The 27,736-nt window shown below is 38.2% G+C and overlaps 2 protein-coding genes and 1 long non-coding RNA gene across 4 annotated transcripts; 1 reads left to right on the top strand and 2 right to left on the bottom strand.

Moving 5' to 3' along the window:
* Positions 1 to 4,700: 4,700 nt before the first annotated feature.
* LOC120733992 (cornifelin-like) lies at positions 4,701 to 7,782 on the bottom strand. Its single transcript, XM_040032532.1, has 4 exons — positions 7,663 to 7,782; positions 7,244 to 7,357; positions 6,053 to 6,210; positions 4,701 to 4,942 (listed from the first exon to the last, which is right to left on the bottom strand). The coding sequence occupies exons 2-4, from the start codon at positions 7,347 to 7,349 to the stop codon at positions 4,820 to 4,822; spliced, it is 387 nt and encodes a 128-aa protein (XP_039888466.1). The 5' UTR covers positions 7,350 to 7,357; positions 7,663 to 7,782; the 3' UTR covers positions 4,701 to 4,819.
* A 5,289-nt stretch (positions 7,783 to 13,071) lies between these two features.
* LOC120733993 (cornifelin homolog B-like) lies at positions 13,072 to 18,191 on the bottom strand. Its single transcript, XM_040032533.1, has 4 exons — positions 18,105 to 18,191; positions 14,365 to 14,478; positions 14,123 to 14,280; positions 13,072 to 13,643 (listed from the first exon to the last, which is right to left on the bottom strand). The coding sequence occupies exons 2-4, from the start codon at positions 14,468 to 14,470 to the stop codon at positions 13,521 to 13,523; spliced, it is 387 nt and encodes a 128-aa protein (XP_039888467.1). The 5' UTR covers positions 14,471 to 14,478; positions 18,105 to 18,191; the 3' UTR covers positions 13,072 to 13,520.
* LOC120733994 lies at positions 15,307 to 27,117 on the top strand. 2 transcript variants are annotated; one of them, XR_005695942.1, is made up of 4 exons: positions 15,307 to 15,319; positions 22,565 to 22,620; positions 23,764 to 23,894; positions 25,243 to 27,117. It is a non-coding gene; the product is annotated as an uncharacterized LOC120733994 (long non-coding RNA). The 2 variants fall into 2 exon arrangements; XR_005695941.1 differs by lacking the exon at positions 15,307 to 15,319 and having other exon boundaries at positions 22,050 to 22,620.
* The last annotated feature ends 619 nt before the right edge of the window (positions 27,118 to 27,736 follow it).

Raw genomic sequence — 27,736 nt, 5'->3', positions numbered from 1 at the left:
TTCAGAAGGGAAAAATTACACTGAGACTTTGGGAAGACAAAATTCCGAGATAATTCCAACCATCCGTTTTAATCCGCTTATCCAACTCAAAGTCGTTAAATTGTATTTAATTGTTTATAAATACAATTTTTGATCAAGTAAATTAAAATTATATCACATCTGTAACATACAGGAGTGAAAAAAAATCACTAAAAACTTGTATTTGTGTTATTTTTCTGTTACCTGAAGAAATCTTGAGGCAAGGATCATTTTCAAGGAAAGTAACAGTTTAGTTTAAACTTGTAATATTGCAGTGTTTATAATAATATTGCATCTTTTCCTGTAGACAAGCAAAATGATTCTATTCTAAACGTTATCTTTATTCTACATTGACTTACTGACAGTGATGAAATTGCTTGCAGCTTCATTTCTGACTTCCACAACTTTGCAGAGGTAAAACAAAGATTTATCAACTATACTGAAATATCTTTTACTGTGTGGTGTTTTTATGACGTGTTTCTCCTCCTGAACACACAGGTGGCACAGCTTGTAAGGTGAAACATGAGTGGCGATGCTGTAGTCAGTCTGATCCTGTGTGACCCACTTTGACCTCAGCCTTAACGAGCTGTTGGACTCATTGTAAAGAGTTTGACTCCCTCTAGTGGCCGTGTCACTTTTTTACAAGTGTTTAAAGGAGCCCGCGTCACCTTCCTGTGCAGTGTGCCTTTAGCCTGAGGTGGAATCTTAGCAGGCGCAGAGGACATTCACAGAATTAACTGCTTTCTGAACATACAGCGGTTATTTTCTATTGGTGATAAACGCAAATAAATAAATAACTAAATAAAAAAACCCTCCATGCTCTCTTTTTATTTCTGTGCTATTTGTTTATTTAGTTGCAAGCAGGATTAAAAAAATACATTCTTCAGTTTTTTATACAAATTTTTGAATCCCAGTGCTTATTGTGAACGTAGATTGTGACTTGTTAAATGTAACCAAGACAAAGGTCATTATATATTTTCAACATTTATTAAGAGATTTCTATAATGTTTTAGTCAGCAAGCCACGATCCCGTCTCCCTTTAATAAAGTCATATTTACAGACACGTTTCTGTCAGTGTATGGAGTGCCAGGACTGCCATAATGAATTAATTAAATACACCATTAAATAATTAATTAAATGTGTCAATAATTAATTAAAATTGGAATTAATTAATTAAATAAATATTTATGACACATGTAATTAATTAATTATTGACACATTTAATTAATTATTTATGTATTTCACATTTTAATTAATTATTGACACATGTAATTAATTAATTATTGACACATTTAATTAATTATTTATGTATTTCACATTTTAATTAATTATTGACACATGTAATTAATTAATTATTGACACATTTAATTAATTATTTATGTATTTCACATTTTAATTAATTATTGACACATTTAATTAATTATTGACACATTTAATTAATTATTGACATATTTAATTAATTATTTAATGATATATTTATTTATTTCATTTTGGCAGTCATGGCACCTGGCTCTCATCATGAAATAATTTTATCTGTCAGTCTCACCCATCAAACTCAGGGGGCGGGGTTAATGCTGATCGAGTCAAAACCATTGCTTTGGCCTGGTGGCCATTGTTTCTAGCACACAACAACCGGCATGTGGAAGCTAACAGAACTGAGCTTTGAAAAACCCTGTTTGTGTGTCACCAAATACCGTTTTAATATTTTTTTAGCCGAGAATGTAGTGGTTTAATCTTCATGTGTCTGGTCGGTTTGTCAAGATACAGCCTCTTTGCAAAAGTGCTTCGATGATTTCGGAGATGTCTGCCCAGTCTCACGGCAAAGCGTGGGATAGACCCGCTCGCCTCGCAAGCAATTCCACCGACAAAGCGCAGGCCCCGGTACACAGCTGTAGTAACCCCCGCTGACTTCTTTTACTGAGGTTATATTTATCGGGGTTTTATTTCCTGATGTTCTTATGTGTCCTACGTGTTTCAGTCGCCAATTCTGAATTATAACTAACATTAAAAACATGTTTAAGGAGGAGAGAGAGCAAATAAATCTGTTTGACATCTGATCTTTGGGTTTTTGTTCAGTAATCAGCGTGACCTGTGTATAAACGCATAAAAGAGATAACGTTGGTGTTTCTGTCATGTAGTAACTGCTGGCTTTAACTGTACAAAGGTTGTTCGACACTATGAAACACATACAGACTTCATGATGTTCGGCTAATATTTTTATTGTGAATATTAATCATGCTGACCTCGTTCTGTACACCACGCAGCGAGGTCAGCATATCCACGATATCCTCAGCTCCATGAGTTAACACAAAGTTTCCCAGCTGACTATCTAACTGCCAACTATTCCAGAGACGTGAAAATATACAGCATAAAGAAAAGTGTAAGAGACTCAGCAGCAGATTAGAATAACAGTTATACATTTAATAAATCACCAAATGAATCCAAGAAACGAGCAAACCTGTTCCGACAATTTGAGTTTGTATTCCCTCAGCTGCAGACTCGCTGCTGTTTAAATGTTTGAAAAGGAAGATTAGATATAAAAAACGTCAAACATAGACTCAGTCTGCCTTCACATTTGATATGAGGCCAGCACGTATAGTGGCTGTGTCCTGTTTTAAGATCATACATGTAAAATTGTTGTCTGACCTCCGTCGATCCAGCCGCTCAGTCCGTGGTTACCATGGTTACTGCATAAGCAGCTATAATGTTAACAGCTGGCACTGAGGAAACCTCCCGGCAGCATGGGTGTTTATGTTTTTCATTGCAAAAGAACTGTCTGAATGGTTAACTGAAGTTAACTTGGATAAATTATAGTTAAGGAGTTTCACAGATAACGCCTACGTGAGCTGTGCGACTGTTCACCTGAAATCAGCAGGCTATTACTGAAATACACGTGCTATATCATAAACTATGATATAAATAGGGAGGTCCTATTAACATGTTTAGTTTTAAAGGACACCTTCCTGCCTTTAGTCTCCTTCATGAGCAGTGTTAGTTTTCTTCTAACATCCAGAAGTCTGCACGATGTGTTTCATAGTTTGTAACAAGCCTTTGACAGGTAAACATAACATGACCGAAAAAAAAAAAAAAAAAAAAAAAAAAAAAAGAGAGAGAGAGAGTGTTGACATAAGAAGAGAAAATGCTCTCAATTATGGAGACAGGCAAATGGTTCATTTATGTCTGATGTGTGTTTATTCCTCCCTAAATATCGTCGGTGAAGTTTGCCATGCACGTCAGATTTTCCTGCGCATTTTTATACCTCTGCCAACAGAGAGAAAAAAAAAATCACATTCTAACAGACAGCTGGTGCTTAGAATACAGTTGAATAACTATTAAAAAACAGATGATATTTAGATGATAGTTCAGTCTAACACATGTGCCAGTGAACCATTAAACGTCTGTGAAACTATGCAGTTATGAAACGTAACTTTAACCTCAGCCAAACCGATTTGCTCAGTTGTAAATAAAACAGCGAAGTAAACGTGACCCGACAGACAGAACCTGAGTGAATGAAGTCCAGCGTTTAACCACTGAGAGCTAAAACTCAGCTGAGGTTTCAAAGCTGTGTGCCGGTGATTGGACATCAGCCGCTGATGAAGCTGCTTCGCCTATAAAGTGCTCTGTAAGGAAACAAGCTCCAGCAGCTCTGCGCTCGGGGAAAACACTATATTTACTTATCTTGTGCAGAAAAATGCGCTGACATTGCTTTATATCGAGCACCGGTGCCCAGTTAAACTGTGACTATCACCAGGTAACGTAGGCGTGTTTCTTGAATTAGCAGCAGGTGTTAAACAGCTGACAGATGAGGAGGAGGATGCATGCAGGTAAACTGAGGGTCTGTTGAGCTGATCGCTGGTTTCGTGAGAAAAATGTCAGCTCGTTATTTATGTTACAGAAGCACAGAGACACAAGACCAGGCGGAAAGAGACGATCGTTCGGTGAAAATGAGAATCTGTGAATGCAACATGTGAACACGGAGAGTGGAATATGTAAACAAACCGGTTAACGTAACCCCCTCGGTGCACTCTGCATGCTAACTGTTAGCAGAGCTAGTGAAATCTCTGAAAACATCTGAGCACTTTTGCAAACATGTTCTATGTTGACAACCTGACCAGACATACGGCGCGACATTCGCGGCTAAAACACTGTTAAAAGTGTAGCTGGTGACAGAAAAACGGGGTATTTTAAAACTACACCACCACCATTGCTGCCTGTGATTTGATCTGCATTCTGGGATACCTGGCTGCCCCAAGACTACACAAGCAATCGATTATCTAGGATCGACCTGTTTTGACTTACTTTGCACGGTAACCAATCAAATGTTAGAGAAGCTGCATGGGCAGTGTTAACCCCGCCCCCTGGGTTTGATGGGTGAGACTGACAGATAAAATTATTTCATGATGAGAGCCAGGCGCCATGACTGCCAAAATGAAATAAATAAATATATCATTAAATAATTAATTAAATGTGTCAATAATTAATTAAATGTGTCAATAATTAATTAAAATGTGAAATACATAAATAATTAATTAAATGTGTCAATAATTAATTAATTACATGTGTCATAACTATTTATTTAATTAATTAATTCCAATTTTAATTAATTATTGACACATTTAATTAATTATTTAATGGTGTATTTAATTAATTCATTATGGCAGTCCTGGCATTCGATATCAGTGACGTGAACACTACTCTTCCTCAAAGAAGTCATCGGTGTAAAATGTTACTGACATCCCACGCAGATGGTGTTGTATTAAGTAACCAGCAGCCCAGGTGGTGATGATGAAGAGCGAAGAGGTTATGTGTTTTTGGCACCGACCATAACAACTGAAACATTCCTACTCTTCATTTCTCTGGACATCTGACACCAGCTGCAGGAGCAACAGAAAGTCGAAAGCACACAATCCCGACACATGGTGCCCTGCAGATAAAATACAGACACATTTGGTTAATAAACAGTCAATCTGATCAGTTTTACATTAATATGGAAATTATGTTTCCTGTGAAAAGAGATGAATCATCTTTTTTTGATGTGCGGTTACAGTTTGGTTGTGTTTTAGCAGTTTGGACTGAAAAGTCTTGCATTTTTAACCTTTTGCTTTTCACTCTGTTGAATTGGTTTTGGAGTTATTGTTCATCAAAACTCAAAAAGTTTCATTGAATTGGCCAGCAATTGTACAATATTCCACTTTCTGACCTAAAAAAAAGAAAGAAAGAAAAACAGTGCCCATCTTTAGGGTTGAGCACCATCCAATCTACTTTCTAACTCTGCACATTTCAACATCCAGCTGTTTAATGGGATCATGAGCTCTTCCGAGACCATTTCATGCTTTATATTTTCTAGTCATTCTGCTCAGGATCATCTTTCCTCTGAGACACAGCTGACTTTTTTTTTTAATGTATTTTGGTTTAATGTCGTTTTTTAAATGTAGTTTGGTGAATGCTAGGTCTTCAGCACCTTAAGTGAACACTCTTTAGATGGTTTTGTGAAATCTAATCCTGTAGACTTGTGTAACATGCCTTTCTCCCGGAGAGTGCTCTTCACAAGGCTGGATCTGTTGAAGAGGCTTCTCTTTACCAACAAAAAGATTCAGCGATCATCCACCACTATTGTCTTTTTGGGGGGGCGGCTAGGCGTGTTTATTTTCCTGAGTATATTCTTTCTGTCTCTGAACGTAGCAAACTGTTTATTTGGCAGCTTCTAATGTTCTTGCTATCTGTCAGATGGATTTGTTTTGTTTTTGTAGCTTTACCTATTAACATGCACCAGGCCAGCAGTGACTGATACTAGAAGGACAAATGCAGGTTTCAGACTTGATTTGAAAGCAAATATATTCTAGTTTCTAAAACTCTGCTTATTTGGCTCAGTTCTAGCTATAAGACCATTACCATTGACTTAATGACTATTAATAGGTCACCTGCTTAAAGAAAAAAAATCTGTCAAATGAAAGCTCAGGGTCTGATGTATTTAATTATATTGGTCCAAACATCTCGGGAACTAACTGTATAAAGCTGAAAACATTGGCCTTACCCTGATGCGATAGCGCAGTCGCATGTTGACCCTCATGGACATGGTGATTCCCGGGATAAAACAACTGAAAATCTCCAGCAGGGGGAGACAGAGAGGCTCACCATAATCTCTTGAAGTTATGCAGGCAAAGCAGGGCAAGCACCAGAAAGCACAACAGCCTGAAAGAGGCAAAGATACAGAGAAAAGCAAATGATATGGACTGCGAAACCAGGAAAACACTCAACTACACACACTCACGTAAAATCCTGAAATGCTTAATAAAGAAAACAGGACAATAAGCCGCGCTATTTATGTAGAATGTGTCAGAAAGACGTCTGATTTAAATCTATTTAAGGAAGTAGCATTATTATTGATTTAAACTGAAAATAAAATGTCTTATAGTTGTCCTATCATCATTTTGGTTTGGCCATTTAAGTAATAACTCAGAAGAAATAAAATCTAACATCATTATGATGCTGAAATTATACAAGGACACAGTGAGTTAATGTAGAAAAAAGGCGAGCATGTGCTCTTAAGAGACGCTAATCGTTATTAGAATAGAAATTCCCTTTTGTAGAGAATGAAATGAAAATGAATGCCAAACAAATCAGATTTTTGAAAATAGTGTAAACTGGGTTATTATGTCTTTGGAAAAAATAAGTGTGAGTGCTATAGTTGTGCATGTGGGTATGTACAAGTTATGAGTTAAATTTGAAAATAACACCTAAGTATGACGGAAGTACAATTATCTTTTGTCATTTTTGTCTGATTAAAACAACCAATCACATGACGCACACCACATGCTTGAAAATACAAATGAAAATATGAGGATGTTAATGAATCCTTTTTTTCTTTCTTGGACCAATGCCTTTCTCACCACATTAAAAAAAAAACACACACACTACAACCCGCGACCTTAATTCTTATGTAGGTGTGGCTTCCTGGATTTCATCAGGAGGTTCAGGTCCAGAAAACAAAAAACACTCTTTGATTCATTTTTATGTTATTTATAGATAAGGTAAATACGAAAACAGCATTTTTGTTTGTTTGTTGTTTGTTTTGATTTTGTTTCGTACTGTTTTAAAAATTAGATTATTAGGAATAAATATTTTCCCTTCGAGTGAGCAAAATAAGTTCCTTTGTCACATGTGTGACAATCACAGCAGAGCAAAAGTCCTCTATAAACTTTGAAGATAATTAAGAGACTCTTACACCCTGGCACATCTTGACAGCAGTCACAGATCCCACTTGACCACTCATCAGACTCTTGGGTATACATCATAGGCTGAGGCTGCCGAACAACCATTTTAGAAGACATGATGGCGCCTAAAAGAAAGAGCAAGGTGAAAAATTCCAACTGCGAGTCCTCTTACAATCAGGTGTGTATTTCAGGAAAGCTGGTAAATGTTCACTACACTTCCAGCCTTTCTCAATAACCATTAAAGAGCTCCTCTGCTTTTAAATTGTTACTTGTCAACATGTTGGTTATTAATAGGCCTATAATATCATTACTTTCTTAAATTAAAACAGTAAACTGCTGCTCGTTATATTTATAATTTTACTGGTTAATATATAAAGTCTGAGCTCATGTGGATGGGAACGAAACTAAACGAATAAATAAAATGTCTTACCTTTTGTGTTTGACGATTAGAAAGCTCTGAGGTGGATGTTCGGTCACAGCTGATCTCTGAAAGCTCCGAGAAGCTCTCATGTCTTAAATCCTTTTAGAAAACATGAGATCACCTGACAGAAGAATCCGGACGCACCGGTTCATTCCGCAACTTTGTGTTAATATTAAAGTGAAGGTGCGGCAACTGGAAAGGTCATTGTCTAATGTGGAAAAAAATGATTCCACACTGCTTTCACTTCACCGGGGAAATATATGTGGTATTGCTGCATACTGAGGATTCCCATTACTGACGGAACGGAAGCTTTCTCTATTCATATGCATGTATTTCATATTCATATACATGTCTCAAGTGTGTGTGTTTTTTCTTTAAAGTGAGCGTGTTGGGGTTTTTGTTTGTTTGTTTGTTTTGTTGTTGTTGTTGTTGTTGTTGTTGTTGTTGTTGTTGTTTGCTTTCTCTAGTGACCTCGTGCCCTCTGAACTAAAAAGCTGTGGGCAGAAAAACGACAGGTCAAGTTGCCCTAACCCAAAGTTCGCCCCAGGCAATTCACTGTAATCAACACCGAAAAAACAACAACAGTAACATGTTTTATGTTCCTTTATGTGATTGTTATGATTTCCATTAGGAGTGGTCATGCATTTGGAATGTGCTATTGTGAGATGAAGTGAGGAACTGGCGTGCGTGGATGAGTCAAAGTTGTGGGCGTGACGCCAAAGCGTTGGCTCTGTCCTCACCGAAACCTTTGGAATCAGAGCTCCACATCTTTCTGATTTTCAGTAACACTGATGAAACAGCGATGAGCATCGCTGTGAAGGAGGCGGGAAGAGGATCTTAATATAAGATGCAAAGATACGCCTTATATGGGTTATGACAGGCGCCAAGGGCGTAACATCTGACCGAGCGGCTGGACTGGGGGGACCGGTAGAAGGAGCCCAGTCAGAATGACCAACAATAGGTTACCTAATGAGGTCCATCACACCGGATACTTATGTCGTGGCTTTAGCTCGTAAAGAAAGCATTTATGCAGTACACTGAACTGTAGCTCTGGGAACACAAAAAACACAAATATTTCAGAAATTTTATGTCAAAAACCAGTTTAAAGCTAAATAACTTTAATGGTATTTATTAGGCAGATAACTAACTGAATTCACGTTTTTATACTGAAATGTGAGCCGGAACATTGGACTTATCTGGGAAGTCAAAAACTAAAACAATTTTTTCTGTAAGGATTTCAACTGTAATTTGGTACCTTACAATAATAATGTGCTTTTTCTTTTTGTCTGCTTTTTTGTAGAAAAGTAGTTATGAAAAGTCATCGATAACAATAATGATTACATTTTAGAATTACAAATATAATTTTCCATACTGGTAAATTAACCTTCAATGAAATATGAGAAATATTTTGGTAATGATCAATACTGTTAATGTAGGGCAGCTGTGACATAAACCTTATATTTGGTGGTGGTCAAATAAACTTGTTCTGTATTTTCTCAGTCATTTTACACTCAAATGATTAAAAGAGTGGATTAAAAATTTATGAAAAGGTTTGATGTCAGAGGAAATACACTGCTCAAAAAAATTCAAGAGACACTTCTAAACTTCTGGGATATTGATTTGGTCGGCTAAGTAGCAGAGGGGGTCGTTAATCAGTTCCAGCTGCTCTGGTGCTGATGAAGTTAATAGCAGGTGCACTAGAGGGTACAACCCCCAAAACAGGAATGGTTTTTCATCTTTACTGATTGTTTTTTCACTAATTTTGCATTTGGCTAGGGTCAGTGTCACTACTTGTAACATGAGATGATACTTAGACACGACAGAGGTTGCACAGGGAATCCAACTCCTCCAGGATGGCACATAAATACATGCCATTGCCAGAAGGTTTGCTGTGCCTCCCAGCACGGACAAATAGCTACAGTAGGAGAGCTAGACTGGGTCGTAGAAGGCCCTTAACCCATCAGCAGGACTGATATCTGCTCCTTTGTCCAAGCAGGAACAGGAACATTACCAGAGTTACTAAATGACCACTGGTGTAAATGTCTCTGACCAAACAGTAAGACGCAGACTTTGTGAGGGTGGCTTGAGGGCCGAACATCTTCTACTTGGCCCTGTGCTCACTGCTTAGCACCATGGAGCCCAGTTGGCATTTGCCATAGAATACCAGAATTGGCAGATCCACCACTGGTGTTGATCAAGAGCTGGAATCATGTTATTAATATAGTTGATTATTCCTATTCACTATTATCTTAGCATGAACTGTGTGCATGTATGTGTGAGAGAGAAAGAGAGACTTAGCTATGTACTCTTGTTTACTTTGGTGGTAGCTGAAATAAAGACAGCGAAACATCTGCCCCTGGGCCTGTCACAGAGTTGTTAAACCTGTGCAGGCAGACATCTTGTATTTTCCAGGAAGCTGACTGAAATCTGGCATTTCAGGTTTTAACCCCATTTCCACACAAAGATTGGTAAAGAATTAAAACACGACAGACTGATTTTCTCATCCATCTGTTTCAAACCAAGCAGCAATGTCTCTCAAAATGCAGCAAATACTCAGGCTTAGGTCTGAAGTGTGTCTGAGTAATATTTACTTTAATAAGTAACTACAACCTCCGAGGTACTCACGTGGCACACGATAGAACGGTAACTTTAATCAAACATGTTTGCGTCAAGATCTGATGATAAGCTGTGTTTTTTCTTCCTTATGCCAGATAGATCAGCTGTTTTCAGATTGCAACATCACACCTTGGCACAATTTGTATTAAGGGAGGATGAGTCCCTATCAGTTTTGTCCAGAGAACAGCTGCAAAAACATTTTAAAAAACATATCGATTCGGTTAGGAACATAAAACTTGTGCTATTTGGTAAGTAGATTGGTGGGATACCTGCATCGAAGCCGTTTGTTATGACCTAATATTTGTGCTGCTCTTGCTGGAATGATTGTTACTGGAATGAACTGACTGCATCTTTCTTTGTAGATCAGTGCATTGTTAGTAGGTTATCTACAGAACTCTCCACTCACATAAGTGCGTTTTTGCGATGACTGGATGTCTGTGTACAGTACCAGATAAAGGTCACTCTTTCGAGGAAGCCAGTGTTCACATTTTGGAATGAGAAGACAGGTGGTTTGAAAGAGTAGTGAAAGAAGCCGTCTACGTGCACTGTGAACGGCGGTCAGACTGGGTGGCTTACGACACCAACTGTCTGCTACCTAAAATGCAATCTTGATGTCTCTTCCCAGGTGCCTCAACCACCACTCACATCTTGCCTCAGGGGACCTCAATAGGTCAAATGATAGGGTGAGTCAAAGTTTCACAGTGGTTTCACATGAAACCTCTGATGATAACCATCCATGCCTTTTTTCACATCTTGGTTCATGTGATTAGGCATATTATTAATAGTGGGTCAACAATCCTCTAGTAGGGGGACACCCCCCTAGCACTGGGTTTAAAATATCTGGGACTATTTGCTTTTAGAACTGAAGAACCTTCTTAGATGAGACGTGAAACATATTCTGAAGAAGTCCAGTTGCTTTGTGCCCAAGCTCCTTAGACAGTGTTGACTGGATTTGTGGCTTTACCAAAACTCCAGTTTCTTCCATAAAAATATGACCACACTGCATTTCATTTTAAACCTCTCAAGCTAATGTTGAAGTTTAGAGATAGTATAGAGATTCATTTATATATCAGAGCTACAACTTACACTAAAACATGATGCAAGTTTCATCAGGTTACTGCTATATCAGTAATTCATATGATGTCATATTAAATTGCAATTTACATTGTTGTTTTATCCTCTGTCTGAAATTTTATGAAATCTGGATGGCATGAAGTAAAACAAACTCACTTTAAAGTGAATTTCAAGTCCATACATTAAACTGAACATCTAACAATCCTGACGTATGAGTACGGTTTCTGTTAAGTGGAAATGGGGTTCCACTGGGTCTTAGTTAGCATAAGATAGCATTTTCTGATATTCTCCCCTTCTAACTTACAATACAAACAGCTGTTGCATGTATCCTGAAATCATCAATAAGACTTTTAGGGTCAGAAATACTAGACATGATGCCGCACTCCAAACAACCTACTTTTCCAATTCAGCGTCGTGGGGGTGCTGGTGCCTATCTCAGCTGCCATGGAGTGAGAACCAGGGTACACCCTGGACAGGCCATCAGTCTGTCTACCACAGAGAGACAGACAACCATTCACATATAAAACAGCACAAGGAATGAAAATTAAATGAATGAAGGACTGGAGACAGGCAAGCAGCAAAAATGAATAAAAGATAATAACCAGAAGATGAAATAAATCATGCCAAAGAATCACTTACAAGTATATTTATAGCTCAAAAATGACAATAGGTGACTTTAATGATCTGCTAGACCCCATAATGGATAGACCTGGCACTGAAAATTGAAAACACTACATGCAAGATTACAGTATGTACTTTGCTCTTTGCTATAGATGGAGGCGATCAAGAAAACTCATCATCTTTTAACTTCCCCAGATATATCAGAGACACAAATCCTCTCAAGAACAATCAGCAACCATGCACCTGCCTCAAGCTAAATTAAAGGGAAAAAATCTCCAATGAAAGTCAACCACCAGATGGCGCTGTAACACATCTCTGTTAAAGGGCCAAGACTTTGATATTCGTTCAAAGAGTGAGTGAAATCCTTAATAGAGACACACACACACACACACTTTACATTTTAAACACTTTATCAATTTTCAGAATTGACTCCCGATGTGTGGCATTGACAGCTCATAGTCTCTTAAGAACTTACAGTTAAAATTGATTATAGTATCAGAAACTGCGCTACATAACATAAGAGACTACTCTCTGCATCTTATATACATCAATGCATGTCCTCATATACTGAATGAACAGTTTTTTTTCCCTTTGTTTTTTCTTACAGGTGCATCAGTTTGTGATACATTGTGCAGAATACATGTTGCTTTATCCTTTTGTTATAATTCTGATTGAAACCTGAAACCTGCCAGAAGGGACAGGATTTAAAAAAAAAAAAAAAAAAAACATCGCACTGTGGAAGAACCTTCTGTCAGGATCATACATCACTGATAAAATGTCAGCTTCCTTCAAACAGAAAACAGCTGAATTTACCAAAAATATCAATATCAGTAAACTAGCACATGCTAGTTTGAAGGACTGGCACCCAACTAATTTCTGCCATTACTACTTTTGCTACATAATCAAAATTAATTATTAAAAAAAGAAGAAAACAATGAAAGAATTGGCATCCAGTGTTGTGTTCTGAGGTGTTACACTTTTAAAGCGCCTTTTAAAGGTAACCAAACCCTTTTTCTTTTATGTATTTTTGAAATTCACTTTCATACACTTGTATGTTTACCATCTGTTAACAGCGTGCTGTATGAACACAGAAAAATAAGAGTCATGTGCCTTTCACTTAATTTTATTGACAAAAAATGAAAGAACAGTGTTTGGATTTTTATGTCATTTAAGTTTATCTGTTTAAAATTCTCATTATGCCAGATAAAAATAAAATACAAACCTGACTAAAGTATGTGAGATTACACAAAAACACACGTTTAACACCCCCTTTAAACTCAAGTTAAAGTATTCTTTGGTTAATAAGTGGTCATTATAAACCCCTCGGTGAAGAATTTTTGTTCTCAAAGGGAAAAATGTCAAATAAAATTTAAAAAGCACTATTTTAGATAGTTAATGATAGTTTAATTACATTAAAAACAGTTTTCTTTTACTTCATTTTAGTTTCCTAACTTCAATAAGCTTGGATGGCTACAGTTGGATTTCTGTTTAAAGTGTATTGTGCTGCTAAGACTCCATGAGGATGGTGGCCCCAGACATGATGAAGAAGGAAGAGGTTACACGTTTTTAGTAGCAACCATAACGACTGGGAGCGCTCGTTTCTTCATCTCTCTGGACATCTGACACCAGACGCAGGACATACAGAATGTCGAAAGCACACAGTCGTTACACATGGTGCCCTAAAAACAAAACACAGTGACATTTGGTCAGCAAGTGGCTAACCAGACCAGTTTTTTATGTTAATATGTAAGAGGTGAAAGACCCCAATGGCTTAGGTAAGAAATAGTCTTAAGCCTTAAGCCTTTTATAGATAAAGAGCAGATTGCATAATGTTGACAGAATACATGTTGATCTATAAAAATTATTCAGACACAGAATGATTTAAGAAAATACAGTTTCTTCCTTTAAAAATCCGAAATATGGTGATATACAATCTTTCTTTTGTTATAATTTGGTCATGTTATAAAGGTTGTTTTACAAGGCTGCACGTTTTAAGGTTGTCAGTAGGCAAAGAAATAATTAACACAAATAAAAGCAACTTTTAAAAAGTTGAAACAAACTCCTCTCAAAAGTATTAGTGCAACAGATAACTGAGTGGCTGAAGGCTAAGTGAGTGAAATATAGATACATTAAAAAGAAAATCAAATTTTGGCCTTACGGTGATGCCATAGCGGTGTCGCATGGAGACCCTCATGGACATGGTGGCCGGCGGGATCATGCCACTCACCCAGTCGGCCAGAGGGAGACAGAGATTTTCCCCGTAGTCTCTCGAAGTTTTACAGGCGAAGCAGGGTAAGCAAAAGTAAGCAAAAAGGCCTTAAAAAGGAGAAATGATAAGCACAGTGCATTGGCAGTGAATTAGTACTTGCTGTGGTATAGATATAAATCAGAGACACTTACACTCTGGCACATTTTCACAGAAGTCAAATAACCCAGATGACCATTCATCCGACCCTTGAACATACATCACAGGCTGAGGCTGCGTGACGACCATCGTATCAGTCATGATGGAGTCTAAAGGAGGAACCAGGTTGAAAGTTCGTAAGATCACAAGGTTAAGCACTACAAAAGTAAACTGTGAGGCTGTTGTGGAAGAGAGCAGCCACAACCCTTTATTAACCATACCTAACCACACCTAACCAGTGCATTTAAAACTTGACAATATAATCAGATATTTCACTTATACAGATAATCACAATGGCAAATTTAAAAACAGAAATTTTATTTGCTCAAATGAAATATTCATAGCCCGGCGAAAGGTGTGGATAACTTTGCCATTCAGTAGTTGACATTAATCCTACAGAGAATGTGATGATTTCATGGATAGTTAAAGTCAGCTATGTTATATTGCTGCCTCTGTTCGGTGGTGTCGAGCCAAACGGACTTTAACGTGTGTTTGAACGAGCTGACGGTTCACTCGTTAAGCTGAAAGAAAGATGCTTTAATCACAGGAGTCACACACGTGTCCACTGCACCATCTGGGAACTCTTCTTGTTTAGCACTCGTAATAACACAAACACTAAATCCTCCTTCTCTTGTGCTGTTTTGTAGCAGTGTGTACACCTGAGACTGTCACCTGTCTGTCTGTCCTGCACTCTCTCTCTTTGTCTTTCTCTCTGATTGTGTAATAAAAGTATAAACATGTATTTATAAGTTACGCTTGTGTTTGAATCCTGCAGCTTATCATACATTTGATTACCATGTGTGACAACTGCAAGTGTCCAGAGTGAGGACAGACTGAGGGACCCACTGCTGCACATCATCTGTGAGGCTTTGCACCAATGTTCCCTCTAATTTTTCATGTCTGAGCAAACACATCCTTGGACCACTGTGAGCGACATTAGACGTGTGCACTGTGGTCACACCAGCATCGAATCCATCCAAGTTACATGGTTTATTAAAATAATCAAATTACAGCGTTTACATTTATGTTAGAATACTTTTAATTAACTGCTTTAGCCCACTTACAATGAAAATTTAAAAAAACACAACTTTCTTTTTTAAACAAATATAAAACTCTGACTTGTATTATGAGTCTGAGTCTGTGGTCTGGGTCCTGTAACTCTCTCTCTCTGCAAAATACAGTAAATAATGACCAATGTTGGGCAATTAATTATATAGTTACTTCTTCAAAAAAAGTAACTGATAACAACAACGTTTTTTGCAGCTGTTTACCTAAAAATGCAGCCAAGGCGTTTTTTTAAAATAAACATTTCAAACTATTTACAGAACAATCAGCTGTTCTGCATCAAGTCTGATGCCACACAAATTATTTGTGCCACTCCAAATAATCATTTCTGTCCACTATGAGATAAAGGAGAACAACAGCCTGATACCTGCAGGCCTGACAACAGGAGATGTATCACTCCTGTAACACCTGTAGCACTCAGCAGTCGCCTCATTGTTCTGACACACACAACAAAACTACTGACTACACTACACACTAACTACACAAGATTTGCGCTAAACGTGGCAAATCTCTCACATCTCAAAACACCTCCGTCACTCCTAAAACTTCCCCCTTCCTAAACAGATAAATGCCATGTTGCCATATCATTTTTTGATTGGTCGACATGGTACATTTTTCGACCAATGGGAAAGGGTGAGGGGTGTTTTGGTTTTGCTCACAGGCTTTCCAGCGTTTTCTTCCAGCAGTAAATATAAACAGCGATAGTATTCAGGAAGAGAACCACACATTGCAGATATTTTTATCATAACTCTGGTTTTACGTGGCCGATCAACACAACTTAAAAACTGGTATAAAGTCCACACTTTTTACGTCAGTCGTTCCGTCTGTCCTGCTCACATCTCCAATGGTTGTCCACATTGTCATTAACGTGGCTTCACTCTACATCAGCCACGCCGCTTTGCTAGCTAAAACACTGGTGTCGGCACATAAGGACGCTGTCAACAATGCCGATTAGCTGTGTATATACGAATGTGAATCGCATTATTGGCTGGACTATGGGATAAGGTGGCATCGTTCTGATCTCATACTGGAGCAGCCAGTCACTTACTTACTAACACTGGAAAACAGAATTGTTAACATATTTACTTTAATTTCAATTCAGGTTAGATTTTTTTTTGTGCACAACGCAGATTTTTCCTGCGCAGAGACCGTGCCAGCAGTGCGACACAGCCGGAGTGTTTCAGAAACTGCTGATCTGCTGGATTGCAAAAAAACGAGAGAAAATATCTAGTGAGCAGCAGTTATCTGGGTGAAAATGCCTTGTTGATATCAGAGTTCAGAGGAGAAAGGCCAGACTGCTTTGAGTTGATTAAAAAAGCAACAGTAAGTCAAATAACCACTTATTACAACTAAAACTATGTAAAAGAGGATCTCTGAATACACAAAATGTCGAACCTATAAGCAGATGGGCTACAACAGCAAGGAGACCACACTAGTTGCCACCCGTATCAGCAAAGAGCCGGCATACCGAAACAGGATGATAGAAGATTGGAAAAATGTTGCCTGGTCTGATGAGTCCTAATTTTTGCTGAGGCATTCAGATGGTATGATCAGAATCTGGCATAAAGAAAGTGAAAGAAAACCATTGTGCTAATGGTTCAGGCTGCTGATGCTGTAATGGTCTGGGGGATATTTTCTTGGCACATTTTGCATCCCTTAGTACCAACTGGGCATCATTTAACCCTTTCATGCATAGTGGTCACTGCAGTGGACAGCTATTCAAAGGCTGTTTTCTTGTATTTGTGTCAGTGTTGATGGTATACATAAATGGCACATAAACCACTAAATTGGACACTGATTTGTCACTCCATACCCTGCCATCCACTGGTCAGTCAGTGTTGTCAAAGTGTACTTTCAAAAGTACGTGTTTAAAAAAGTGAAGCTCAAAAATTGTTTTTTAATGCCTAAAGATGAATAAGAATACTTAAGAAAAAAATCCTAATTGCGGTTGTCATAGTTCATGTATGAAAGGCTTAACCACTACAGCCTAGCTGAGTGCTGACCGTGTCCATCCCTTTATGACCACAGTGCGCCCGTCCTCTGATGGCTATTTCTAGCAAGATAACGCACCATGTCACGAATTTCTAATCATCTCAAACTCGTTTCTAGAACTTCTCAATGAGTTCCCTCCACACAAATGCTATCCACAGCAACCAGATCTCAATGCAACATAGCATCTTTAGGATCTGGTAGAACAGAAGAGTCCTATCATGAATGTGCAGCTGACAAATCTGCAGCAGCTCGGTGATGCTATCATGTCAATATGAACCAAAATATCTGAGAAATGTTGCCAACACCTTGTTGAATCGATGCCATAAAGACTGTAGGCAGTTGTAAAAATAAAGGTGGGTCAAATCCAGTACTAGGCAGGTGTACTTAATGAAGTGGCCAGTGAATAACTGTACACATATTTAATATGGCTGCAAAGGAATAAAGGTTTCAGTGCTCAGTTATCTAACTGCACACTGCTACAGCTATGACAGCACACATCACTGCACTGGAAACTTTTACACAATTCAGAAACCACATGCCAACCCAAAACTCTAACAGACTGATGACACACAATACTTTTTCAAATTAAAATCATACACTTTTCACGTCATTAATTGCATCATTAATGCATGAAAATGACCTTATGAGGATATAAGAAAAATAAAATAAAATGCCTTACCTTTTGTGTTTGAAGATAAGAAAGCTCTGAGTTCAATGTTGTGCAGGCACAGGTGATGTTTGCTTTCCGCAGCTCTTTTAAGCCCTTTTACACAAGCGATCACCTGACAGGACAATCCGGACACACCGGTTCACCATTTAAAAAAATTTTTTTTTGATATAGTTGTACTTTCCACTGGAACGCGCAGTGGATTAAAAGAAAACCACGGAAAAGAATATGTAACACTGTTTTAGTTCTTTAATTTTACTGAAAAGAAAAGTATAAACGTTAGTGGACTTTATAATAATAATAATAATAACAGGATGACATATTTCTCATTTTCCTGCAAGAATATTTACGCTGTTTGTAGGTAGAGACCAATTCCTACAAGAACATTTTAAAAACTGATACAGATGTAATGTAGGTTATTTTTTAAATAATTCAACTTTCTTGTTCCAACAGAAGGTAGACTTAGTTAAAGGAACAATTGGTGAAAATGACCACAAACCAAAACAGTATTTTCATTAGACCTGGAAGAAAATTGAAACCTTGGATTAACCTGTGATTAAGGTTTCGTTGCATTTTGATTATAAAGAAAAGTTTGTCTTTCAACAGCTGGATTAGCTGGATTGCAAAAGTCTAATTTAATTAAAAGTTTCTAGAAGAAGTTTCCTTCACTTTGTTTCCTGTGTATGTCAGGGCACAAGACCATGAATGTTCATCTTCAATAACTAGACAAACAAACATGACACAAAAAGTTGGCTTTGGCATCAAAAGGTCACCTCTTTGTTCCTTCCAAGGAACATAAGTACATAAACCTCTCCCAGACTCTATTCAGTATAACAATCACCATTAACTTTCCATTTAATGATACACATCATCATCTTTAAACAACAAACCACATTAAAGGAACACTAAAGAATGTACCGTGAATGTTAGGGAACGGTGTCCAGACCAAAACACCGTTGGGAAATATTTTAAATAAAATTTTAGCAAGACAGACACTAAAGAAATGATTGGTGCTTTACGACTTTGCTCTTTGCCAACAAACAAATGCCTGCCTGTAAATGCAGATCAACCTAAATAGCTTGAGAAATCCAAAACAACAAACAAAGGAATGGAAAAGGTTTTGACAATCATCTGTGCTGTGAAAATAAAGCCATCCTTCTACCCTTCCTGCATAGCCCTGCATTCCTGTTGCACTTGAATACCACTGTCGCTGTTTTCTCAAACACAATGACAGGTTTAGTCAGAGTTTTGTACATCACTGTCTACATAGATGTTTGCATAGATGTTGTTTGCTTAAGGTCGACAATCAGCATCAGTACTTCCGTCTTTCTTCAGTATAACTATCAGCTAGTTAACTTTTTGATAAGGCATTACATTATTACTATTACATTTTACATTATTGAGTGAGAATTTGAAAAGTTGAAAAGTTATGCTTTTAAACTTCTACCGGAATTTCTAAATATTTTTTTAACCTATTTAGAGTTTGCTGAATTTTGTTCTGCATCATCTAAACCAGGGATGGGCAACTCCAGGCGTCGAGGGCCGGTGTCCTGCAGGTTTTAGATCTCACCCTGGGTCAACACACCGAAATCAAATGATTAGTTCATTACCAGGCCTCTGGAGACCTTCAAGACATGTTGAGGAGGTCGTTCAGCCATTTAAATCAGCTGTGTTGGATCAAGGACACATCTAAAACACAACAAGAGGTGTCAAATTTTACATTTGCATTTATTAAATAGCTGGTGTACATCTGGTGTTCTTGTGGGTGCTTCCTGCAGAAAGTAACGTATGCGTGACTTTGTCACAATAAACATGTCCAACAAAAAGAAGGAATGCTTGATAGGAATTTAGAGCCGGTTCCTAGCCGCCTGGTCCATCAAAAACAAACGTCATCAGATGCCCCAGTTTAATTTTGGTCACATATTTGTATGACAGTAGCTACTAATCATGTTAACGTCAACGCATGTTAGATTTTACACACCTGCAACACACAAAAGCCCTTTTCTCCTTTCTCTTTCTCCACAGACTGAGAGATCCTGAAATAGATGTGTTGATGGCGGTCTACTTTCTTTTTTCCCCCACACACAGAAAATGAATGTGACATAAATCACTGTACAATTGAATAAAATTGTACAAAGTCAAAGATAATACCAAGGTAGATGTAGATGAACAATAGACACAGTAAGGTCTGCAGAGCAACTACTTTGCTGTTCAATGACTGTTTTGCAGCATTGTCATTACCTTTCGCCTAGACTGATGGCCGCTCTGAGCCAGTGCAAACCCAGCAAACTGACCCTGATGGACTTCAATCATGGGTCTCTTCCATCCCACTCTGAACTTTGATTCTGCGAATATAATGAGTGGGGTACAAGGTTTCAGAGTGTGCAAATGCAGATTTCAGATGCCAGCAATCACTTCACTAAGTAGTTCGGAGCAGTTTCAACACCCTCTTTGTTCTCAACTTGTTCAACACCTGGAAACAGGCCAAGTGCATGCAGCAGAGGGAAAAGAATAAAAAGCTATGGGCTGTATGTTTAATGCCCAACATAAACAAGATGTTTCTTCTTTGTTTTAGTAGCCTTTTCTGAACTGTACAGACTTGTCAGCCTTGCTGCTTTCAAGTTTCTGAATTCCACCTTCACACTAGCACATGAGAGTTACCCAGCTGATCATGTGTACTTACAGTCACAACATGCTAAATGATGAGACTGAAACAATACAACTTCAAATTTGTGGTAAACCTACAAACACTGTCTAAAATGGGGTTCACAAAGTAAGGGAACAGTGAGAGTAAGATTGCTAAAGCAAAGAAGCGTTCAAATCCAAATCTGCCAAGGCAGCTATTGTGTGACAAGAAATAAATACAGCCTCTGTATTGGCCTCTGGACCACTATCAGCTGCAGTCCAACATGATGGATTCAAGTCACAAAACATATAGTATTATTTAGTTTTTTCAAAACAAATGCAAAAAAAAAAAGCAACTGTCTGAGATCAAATCCGACTCTCTGAGAAACACTGTGTCTGGGATGTTAGCAAAACTTGCACAACTCACTCAAAATCAAGATAAGAGACAAGAGGCAATCGAAAAGCATGTCTCATGCGGGCACAGATGCTCTGGGCCAAGCCAGACTGGCGCAAGAACGAGTTTTACAAAATGCCGTTGCTCAACAGAAACCAACATCCTGATTTCCAGCGGTCCTGCTACCGTGATCACTCTGGCATGTTGTTATGTTGCATTAGTGCAAACAGAGAAGAAGACAGAAGTCCTGCACACTGAGATTAAAGTTCAGCCACCGTCACATAATGCTGACTTTTCTTTTTCTTTTTAATCAGCAATGCCAAACAGTCTTTCCAAGGTTGCTGAGTTAAGCAGAAGTCAAATCCTCAAGCATCTTTGGTTATAATTTTCAAACAGGCAATCTGTTGTGAAAGAAATGTAACATGCCTCTAAAGATGCTCTCTGTGAACGGTTCTTTATGGCTTTCACTGGCAACCAGTGTAAACAGCCTCTGCTCAACGAGGAGAAATAAAAACTTCTATTTAAAAACCGCAAAGCATATAAGATGTTCCCAGTTATTAAAGCGTCTGCACTTCCAGTGGTACAGAGTAAAAGAATATCTGCACTTTTCTCAACTCCATCTTAGGTTTTTAGATTCTTTCTGCCAATCACATGTTGTGCTACTCTGAAAACCTTATTTCCAGTCACAGCAGGCAGCTCTTTTCAAACTGTGTCCTCCTTCCCAGCAGACAGAAAGTTTTAGCAAACAGCTTGTGAATTATGGATTTTGAATTCTGACGCTAATGCTATATTGAATTGGTGGTGAGAAATATGCATTTTACATAATCTGAACTAAGTTATGGTGCTGACTGGACTAATCTGACTGGTGAAAATAAGAAAGCACTCCAAGTATTTAATGTGCTTACACATCCTATTAAGTGGTTATATGCTTATGACATCTGTTTTTTGGGACATAGCCTAAAGAGCATTTGTTTTTGTTTTTACGAGTTGCCAACAGACCTACTTTCACTTTTACTATTTGCAACACTGAGCTGCAGTGTGACAGGGCTACGTGGTTTTGTGCATTGCTGTGCTAAAAAATACAGCTATGTGCAGGTTTAGCACCTGAGCAAGGACACGACGTAACCTCGAGTCCTGGTTTTCAGATCATTTTCTGCAACTTTCAGGTTTTAATGTAGAATGCAAACTGTGTGTTTATTAGTTTTTGTTTTTTCAGGGCTGTTCTTTTGCACAGTCAATATGTATGTAAACAGCTCATGCACGCGCATGTGCGCTGTTACTTTTTAACGCCACTGTTTATAGTGCCACATTTCCTCTTGTTTAAATTCTGTTAGTGGTAGTTGAGCTGCAGAGAGGAGGAGAGAACGAGTGGGAGTCAGCGAGAGAGAGAGAGAGAGAGAGAGAGAGGTGAAAAAGCGTTCAGATAGAGATTACGCAGAAGTGGATCAGTCAGTCCTGAGAAGACGAAGAAGAGCACAGAGAAAAATGAGGATCTTCGACTGAAATCTGGTATAACTTGAACCCACGTCATAGTTTACATTAGTGTGCTTCTATGATAACTACATAACTGTCGATGATCTAAATATTTCAAGATGAATTATCACCGTTAAAGCAGCATGCTTTTGTACAGGTCTGGCTAGAGCTGATCATCATCATGCATTTCTTGTAATCTGAGTTTCATTAATGTGGTTAAAAAAAACAATACTCAGAGTTAAAGTTGATTTTGACTTTTGCATTATTAATATTTATTTCCCAGATTTTCTATTGAAATTTTATATTTTTCTCATGATTAATAATAACCTTGCTGTATGATTTTCACACTGTGTTTACGTCAAAAGTGAGGCTGAAAAAAATGGCACAGTCTGGACTGAAACAGTCTACTTAACAGCATGTTTTTATTTTAAGTTTCTTTACGGCTGGAAAAATCAAGTGTCTTTACATAAATGTACCTAAATATATTTGTTGTCTATGGTGAGTCAAATACTGAAAACCTCTGAAGTAATTTATTACTTTTGGCTGCATAATTCAGTCTTACTGAAAAATTCCAATGTCTTATCCAATGTTTGATATCAACTCAACTTTGATTGAGTTGCATACATGTATTGAATAATAAACAAATATACCGAGGCTTACAGGATTGCAAACACAGACCAATGTTGCAGGTTAGTTGGTCTGAAGGGAACATTTGAGTCTAAAACTTTTAAAGTGTTTTCTTTGCGACCACTGTGAATGAATTTTAAGGATTATATTGACTAAAAAGCGTAAAGCAGAAGAAAAATAACCCCTGAATTAACTGCAAAGTAAAAACTGCAAAGTACAAAGAACCTCTGCTTTCAGTGACAGTGCAGATCCAGCCAGTGTCCATAGGTCGCTTAGCAGAGAGTCCGGAGGTGACACTGTCAGTGTGGAGTTAGCTATTATTGCCAATATTGACAGAACTGTGGTGATGCTCCCAAAGTGACAGCATGTGCTTGTTGATCATTATACCATATATCATTTAATATTATATTTGATTATGACATTAAATATCTACTGAAGGTACAGGAATTTGTATCAGTCGTGCTTAAAAAGTGGTTCTTTGCTGGCATCAAGCCTTAAATCTTGTTTTCAGTTAATCTTTAAGTTCTATTATTTTGTTTTTTTTCTTCCAAGACTTTTTCCACCAGAGGTCCTGGGGGTCCATCTTTTAGCTTGCACACCCTGTACCCTCCTCCGCCTGGGTGGTGTGGCTGCTGTCAGCATCTCCAGGGCAGATCCATCCAGCTTCAGTAGCCTCCAGTAAGGTGAGCTTCACAACTTCAAGTAAAGTTCCCCACATTCTAGGAAAGGCTGCTTCAATGTGCCATTGTTATTGTCATGGTCTCACTTGCAGCTGCTCTTACAGACGTCTGCCTCCACCTCTTGGAGAATTAATGAACACAAACTGCTTCAGCAGCAGCTGCAATAAAGCTATAAGATGCACCCTAGATAAGAGCCAGACAAGTTCAGATAAAAACATGTTTAACTGGGTCGAGTTGGCAGACAGAGATGCTCTGAGCCGTGCTAGTTTGATACAAGAACCGTTTTTTAAAATTTGCTTGCTCAGCAGACACTAACATGAAATCGTGTTCACAGCAGATAAACCTGCTGAACTCCAAAAGTAAAGACCAGGGACCAAATATCAGTGCAATCAGTGCAAACAGCAAGGAAGGAAGAAGCCCTGGACACGATCCAGGTTACAGACCAGCCACTGTCAATGTAACACTGGCTTTTCTTTATCAGCAATACAAAACAGTCTCTCTGAGGTGGCCGAGTTCAGCAGCAAACCAGAGCTTTTACCCCACATAATATCTGCTCAACAGGGGGAAAGGGAACCATATGGCTTTTAAGTTCAAGCACCACAATGCATTTGACGTGTTTCTAACTACAAATGTTCTTTTTGATTGAAGAGAAATTTCAGCTAAGATTCATCTGAATGCTGCACAAGTAGAAAAGTTGTGCTACCACCAGCACCCTTTTTTTTAACCTCCAGATTAATACCTACATCCCTTTTGTGATGTTAAAGTGAGACGGAGTAAAAAGTATCTGCAGTTTCCTTCAGCACTAACAAAGATTCTTTCAGCCAATCACTTTGAAAATATTTGTCTAATCACAGCTTTAGTTTAGTTTTTATTAGTTTAGTTTTCCAAGTTCACAAAATTGCTTCAGTTTGTTTTTAATGTTTTTCAAGTCCAGTTTTTATTTTTATTTAAGTTTACTGAAATGTTTTTTTCACATCTAGTTTTAGTTTACTTTTAGTTAATTACAAAAACCTTACTGGACACTTAATGGCAGTGTTATAAAATAGCTTGTGAATTGTGGAGTGTCAGATTTCTGACACTATTGCTAATATTTGGACATATCTATATTGGACGTAAATAGAGGTGATAAATATGTCTTTTGTTGTTTAATGTGGGTTTTTTTTTTTTTTGTCTTTTTCAGTCTCCCATGTGTTCACTCCATAATTATCATGCAGTGTGAACATAATTCAAAGAAAGTTACGAATAAACTGAAAGAATGCTGAGGTCACACTTGGCTGAGAGTCAGTGTTTATGTCTTTGTGGAAGAGGCTACTCATAATGTTTTGGTGCATCTATACCTTCTGTATTACAGCAACAGAGGTGGCGACTTGTAACAACAGAAGGATGGTAGGCAGCAGTAAGCCAGCACCTTCTGACCGGGACACTAAGTCGGCCATGCCCGGGCCGCCGCTGTCATACTGCTCCGAGATGCTGCACAGCCAGGCTGACTCCTTCCTCATGGCAGCCCGACTCATCCGCAGAGGATGGCCCAATGAAGGGACCAAAACAAACAGGCAGTCTTTACAATCTGATGGTTCAGCACGTCAACCCATTTTCACCAGTTCAGAGGGGCATAAGACTCCAGTCAGGGTTAGGATTTGCCGTAAGGACCCCATGAGAAGTTGGACTCTTGATATGAGCAGTGGGGAGACATCCCTGGATGGAAAGACAGGCTTTGAAAAAGATGATAAAGCCAAAGAGACATCGGAAGGTGCAGCCTTACCAAACAGACCAGAAGAAAGACAGACAGGTGTAGTCTATGTTTGGAAGTCTAGCTGTCGCATCACATGCAGACAGACCAGAAGATTTAAGGCCCCGGTGCTACCAGCCATTGCTGAAGTTGAAGTTTAAAAGAAGACCTGTAATTGAATCTACAGGTGTATGAAGTACAGGGTTAATGGTGATTGTAAACTTGAATTAAAAAGTGCTAAAGTACCTGTGAGTTTGTTTTCGCTTCATATAAGTAATTTCATTTGCCATCAGTTCAGGAGTTTTACAGATGAAAACCTTTGTTTTTGTTCTTCATTCAACTGAAATTATCCACAATCAAGATGCTCTTAAAACACCAGAGTAAGTCTAAAATGGACTTTCCACTGTTGACAGTGTCTGTAAAAGTTACACGACTATACATCTCGCAAAATCCGAACACTGAAGCCAAAATCGACCAGGAAAGGATTTTTCTTTAAAATAAACTATAATAATATATAAGTACATCAGCTCCCTAACTGGCAACTCCCGATATACCAGCAGATTAGTGAAACAGAAGGTTAGCTAATAATCTCTGGTGATTTAAGCCACATTAGCTAATGTTTTGAACGCTATTTAGAGAACAAAGATAATTCCAGAAAATAAACTAAGATACGGTGTTATTAACACTATTAATTAGTTGTTTTTAAGGGTGCTCTGATGAAAGGGTCTAAACTCGCCTGTGACTGAGAAACACGCTATGGTGTGAGCTGAGTTTAACAGCAGCGCCATCTAGTGGCTTTTAGTGGAAACAGCAACTTTATTAACAATACTTCCCAAAAGGATAGGATTTGATTTTAGTAAACTGTGCTTATTTTACTGTTTCATTTTAGGTAATTAATGAGAAATAAAGTCGATAGCTCTGGGTGTTGCCCAGCTGTCTCCAATAAAAATGTGGTTATTATTCTAACTACAATTATTACCTGCAAGACGCTCATTATGGCTCATTTTTTTTCCCAGGTATAACAAAGAATGAACACGGGAAAAACAAACAGACAAAATATACCAGCTTTGGGGGGGGGAGGGAGTTATTAGCTGAAGTGCAAAAAGCACCACCCTGCCTTTGCCATCGTTGTTTAGTTGTAGCTCAAGGAAGACGTCATTTTACCGTAGTGTACTTGCACTCTAGTCTCTTCATTCAGGCTTCAAAAAGAATGTCAGGTATTACTTTTCTTACCTGGAGTCCACAAAACGTGGCAGTTTTTCCTTCAACTTCAGCCACATCTGAGCGATCATTGGGACAGGCCTGATTTTTTTTTTTTTTTTTTTTTTTTTTTTAAAAACGCATGTATTTTGTTTGCGCACAGCCACATTTCAGTTCAAAGCCCCAACACCAAACTACAGAGACAACTGCAGAAACGCAAGGTGCATCCTTCATCATCATCACAGAGTGCCACCTAATGCACCAAGCATCAATAGTGATGAAGAAAAAAAAAAAAAAGTAACGCATGAAGCATCTACGTGCACATAATGGTGCGGACAGAGGTCCAGGTGACATCCAGGGAACACAGACGTTTGGATTTGGGATTCCCTGGAATTGGCATGCTGAGGTCAAACTGGGATCACTCACAAATGACTGAAAAATAAAAACCGCAGGGGCTCAATTGTAGTTCAGTAGGAAACTTCCTTTTCCTTTTTGGACAGTTTCTATTGAAACAGTTTTATCTAATGACTTGGACCATTAACAGTAACATTAAGAATTAAAAATACAAAGATCATTACAAACCAGAATGTTTATTACTAATAAATGCCAGAGACACTGGCTGAGACGACGACACTGGCCCTCAAGTCCGTCAAGAAAAGAAGAAAAAGAAAAAAAAAAAAAAAAAAAAAAGACATTTAACTTCAGAAACGGTCATTTCTAAAACCAACGGCGTATGAAGAACACGATCTAAAGTGACAAAACATTTCCCCTCCCAGCACATCCCACACACCCCGCAGGCTTCCAGATGTTGGGTTCAAACAGCCTGGAACAGTCTTTTAACCTGTGTTTTACAACTGATGAAATCTGGCAAGTTAAAAATCCTTCTCAGGTACACTGGAATCTATGTAAGGAGGGA

The sequence above is a fragment of the Simochromis diagramma genome, unplaced genomic scaffold (assembly GCF_900408965.1).
Source record: "Simochromis diagramma unplaced genomic scaffold, fSimDia1.1 OVJJ01000216.1, whole genome shotgun sequence".
Classification (NCBI taxonomy): domain Eukaryota; kingdom Metazoa; phylum Chordata; class Actinopteri; order Cichliformes; family Cichlidae; genus Simochromis; species Simochromis diagramma.
The sequence above is the reverse complement of the archived record's forward strand: the minus strand, read 5'-3'. Positions and strand labels throughout refer to the sequence as shown.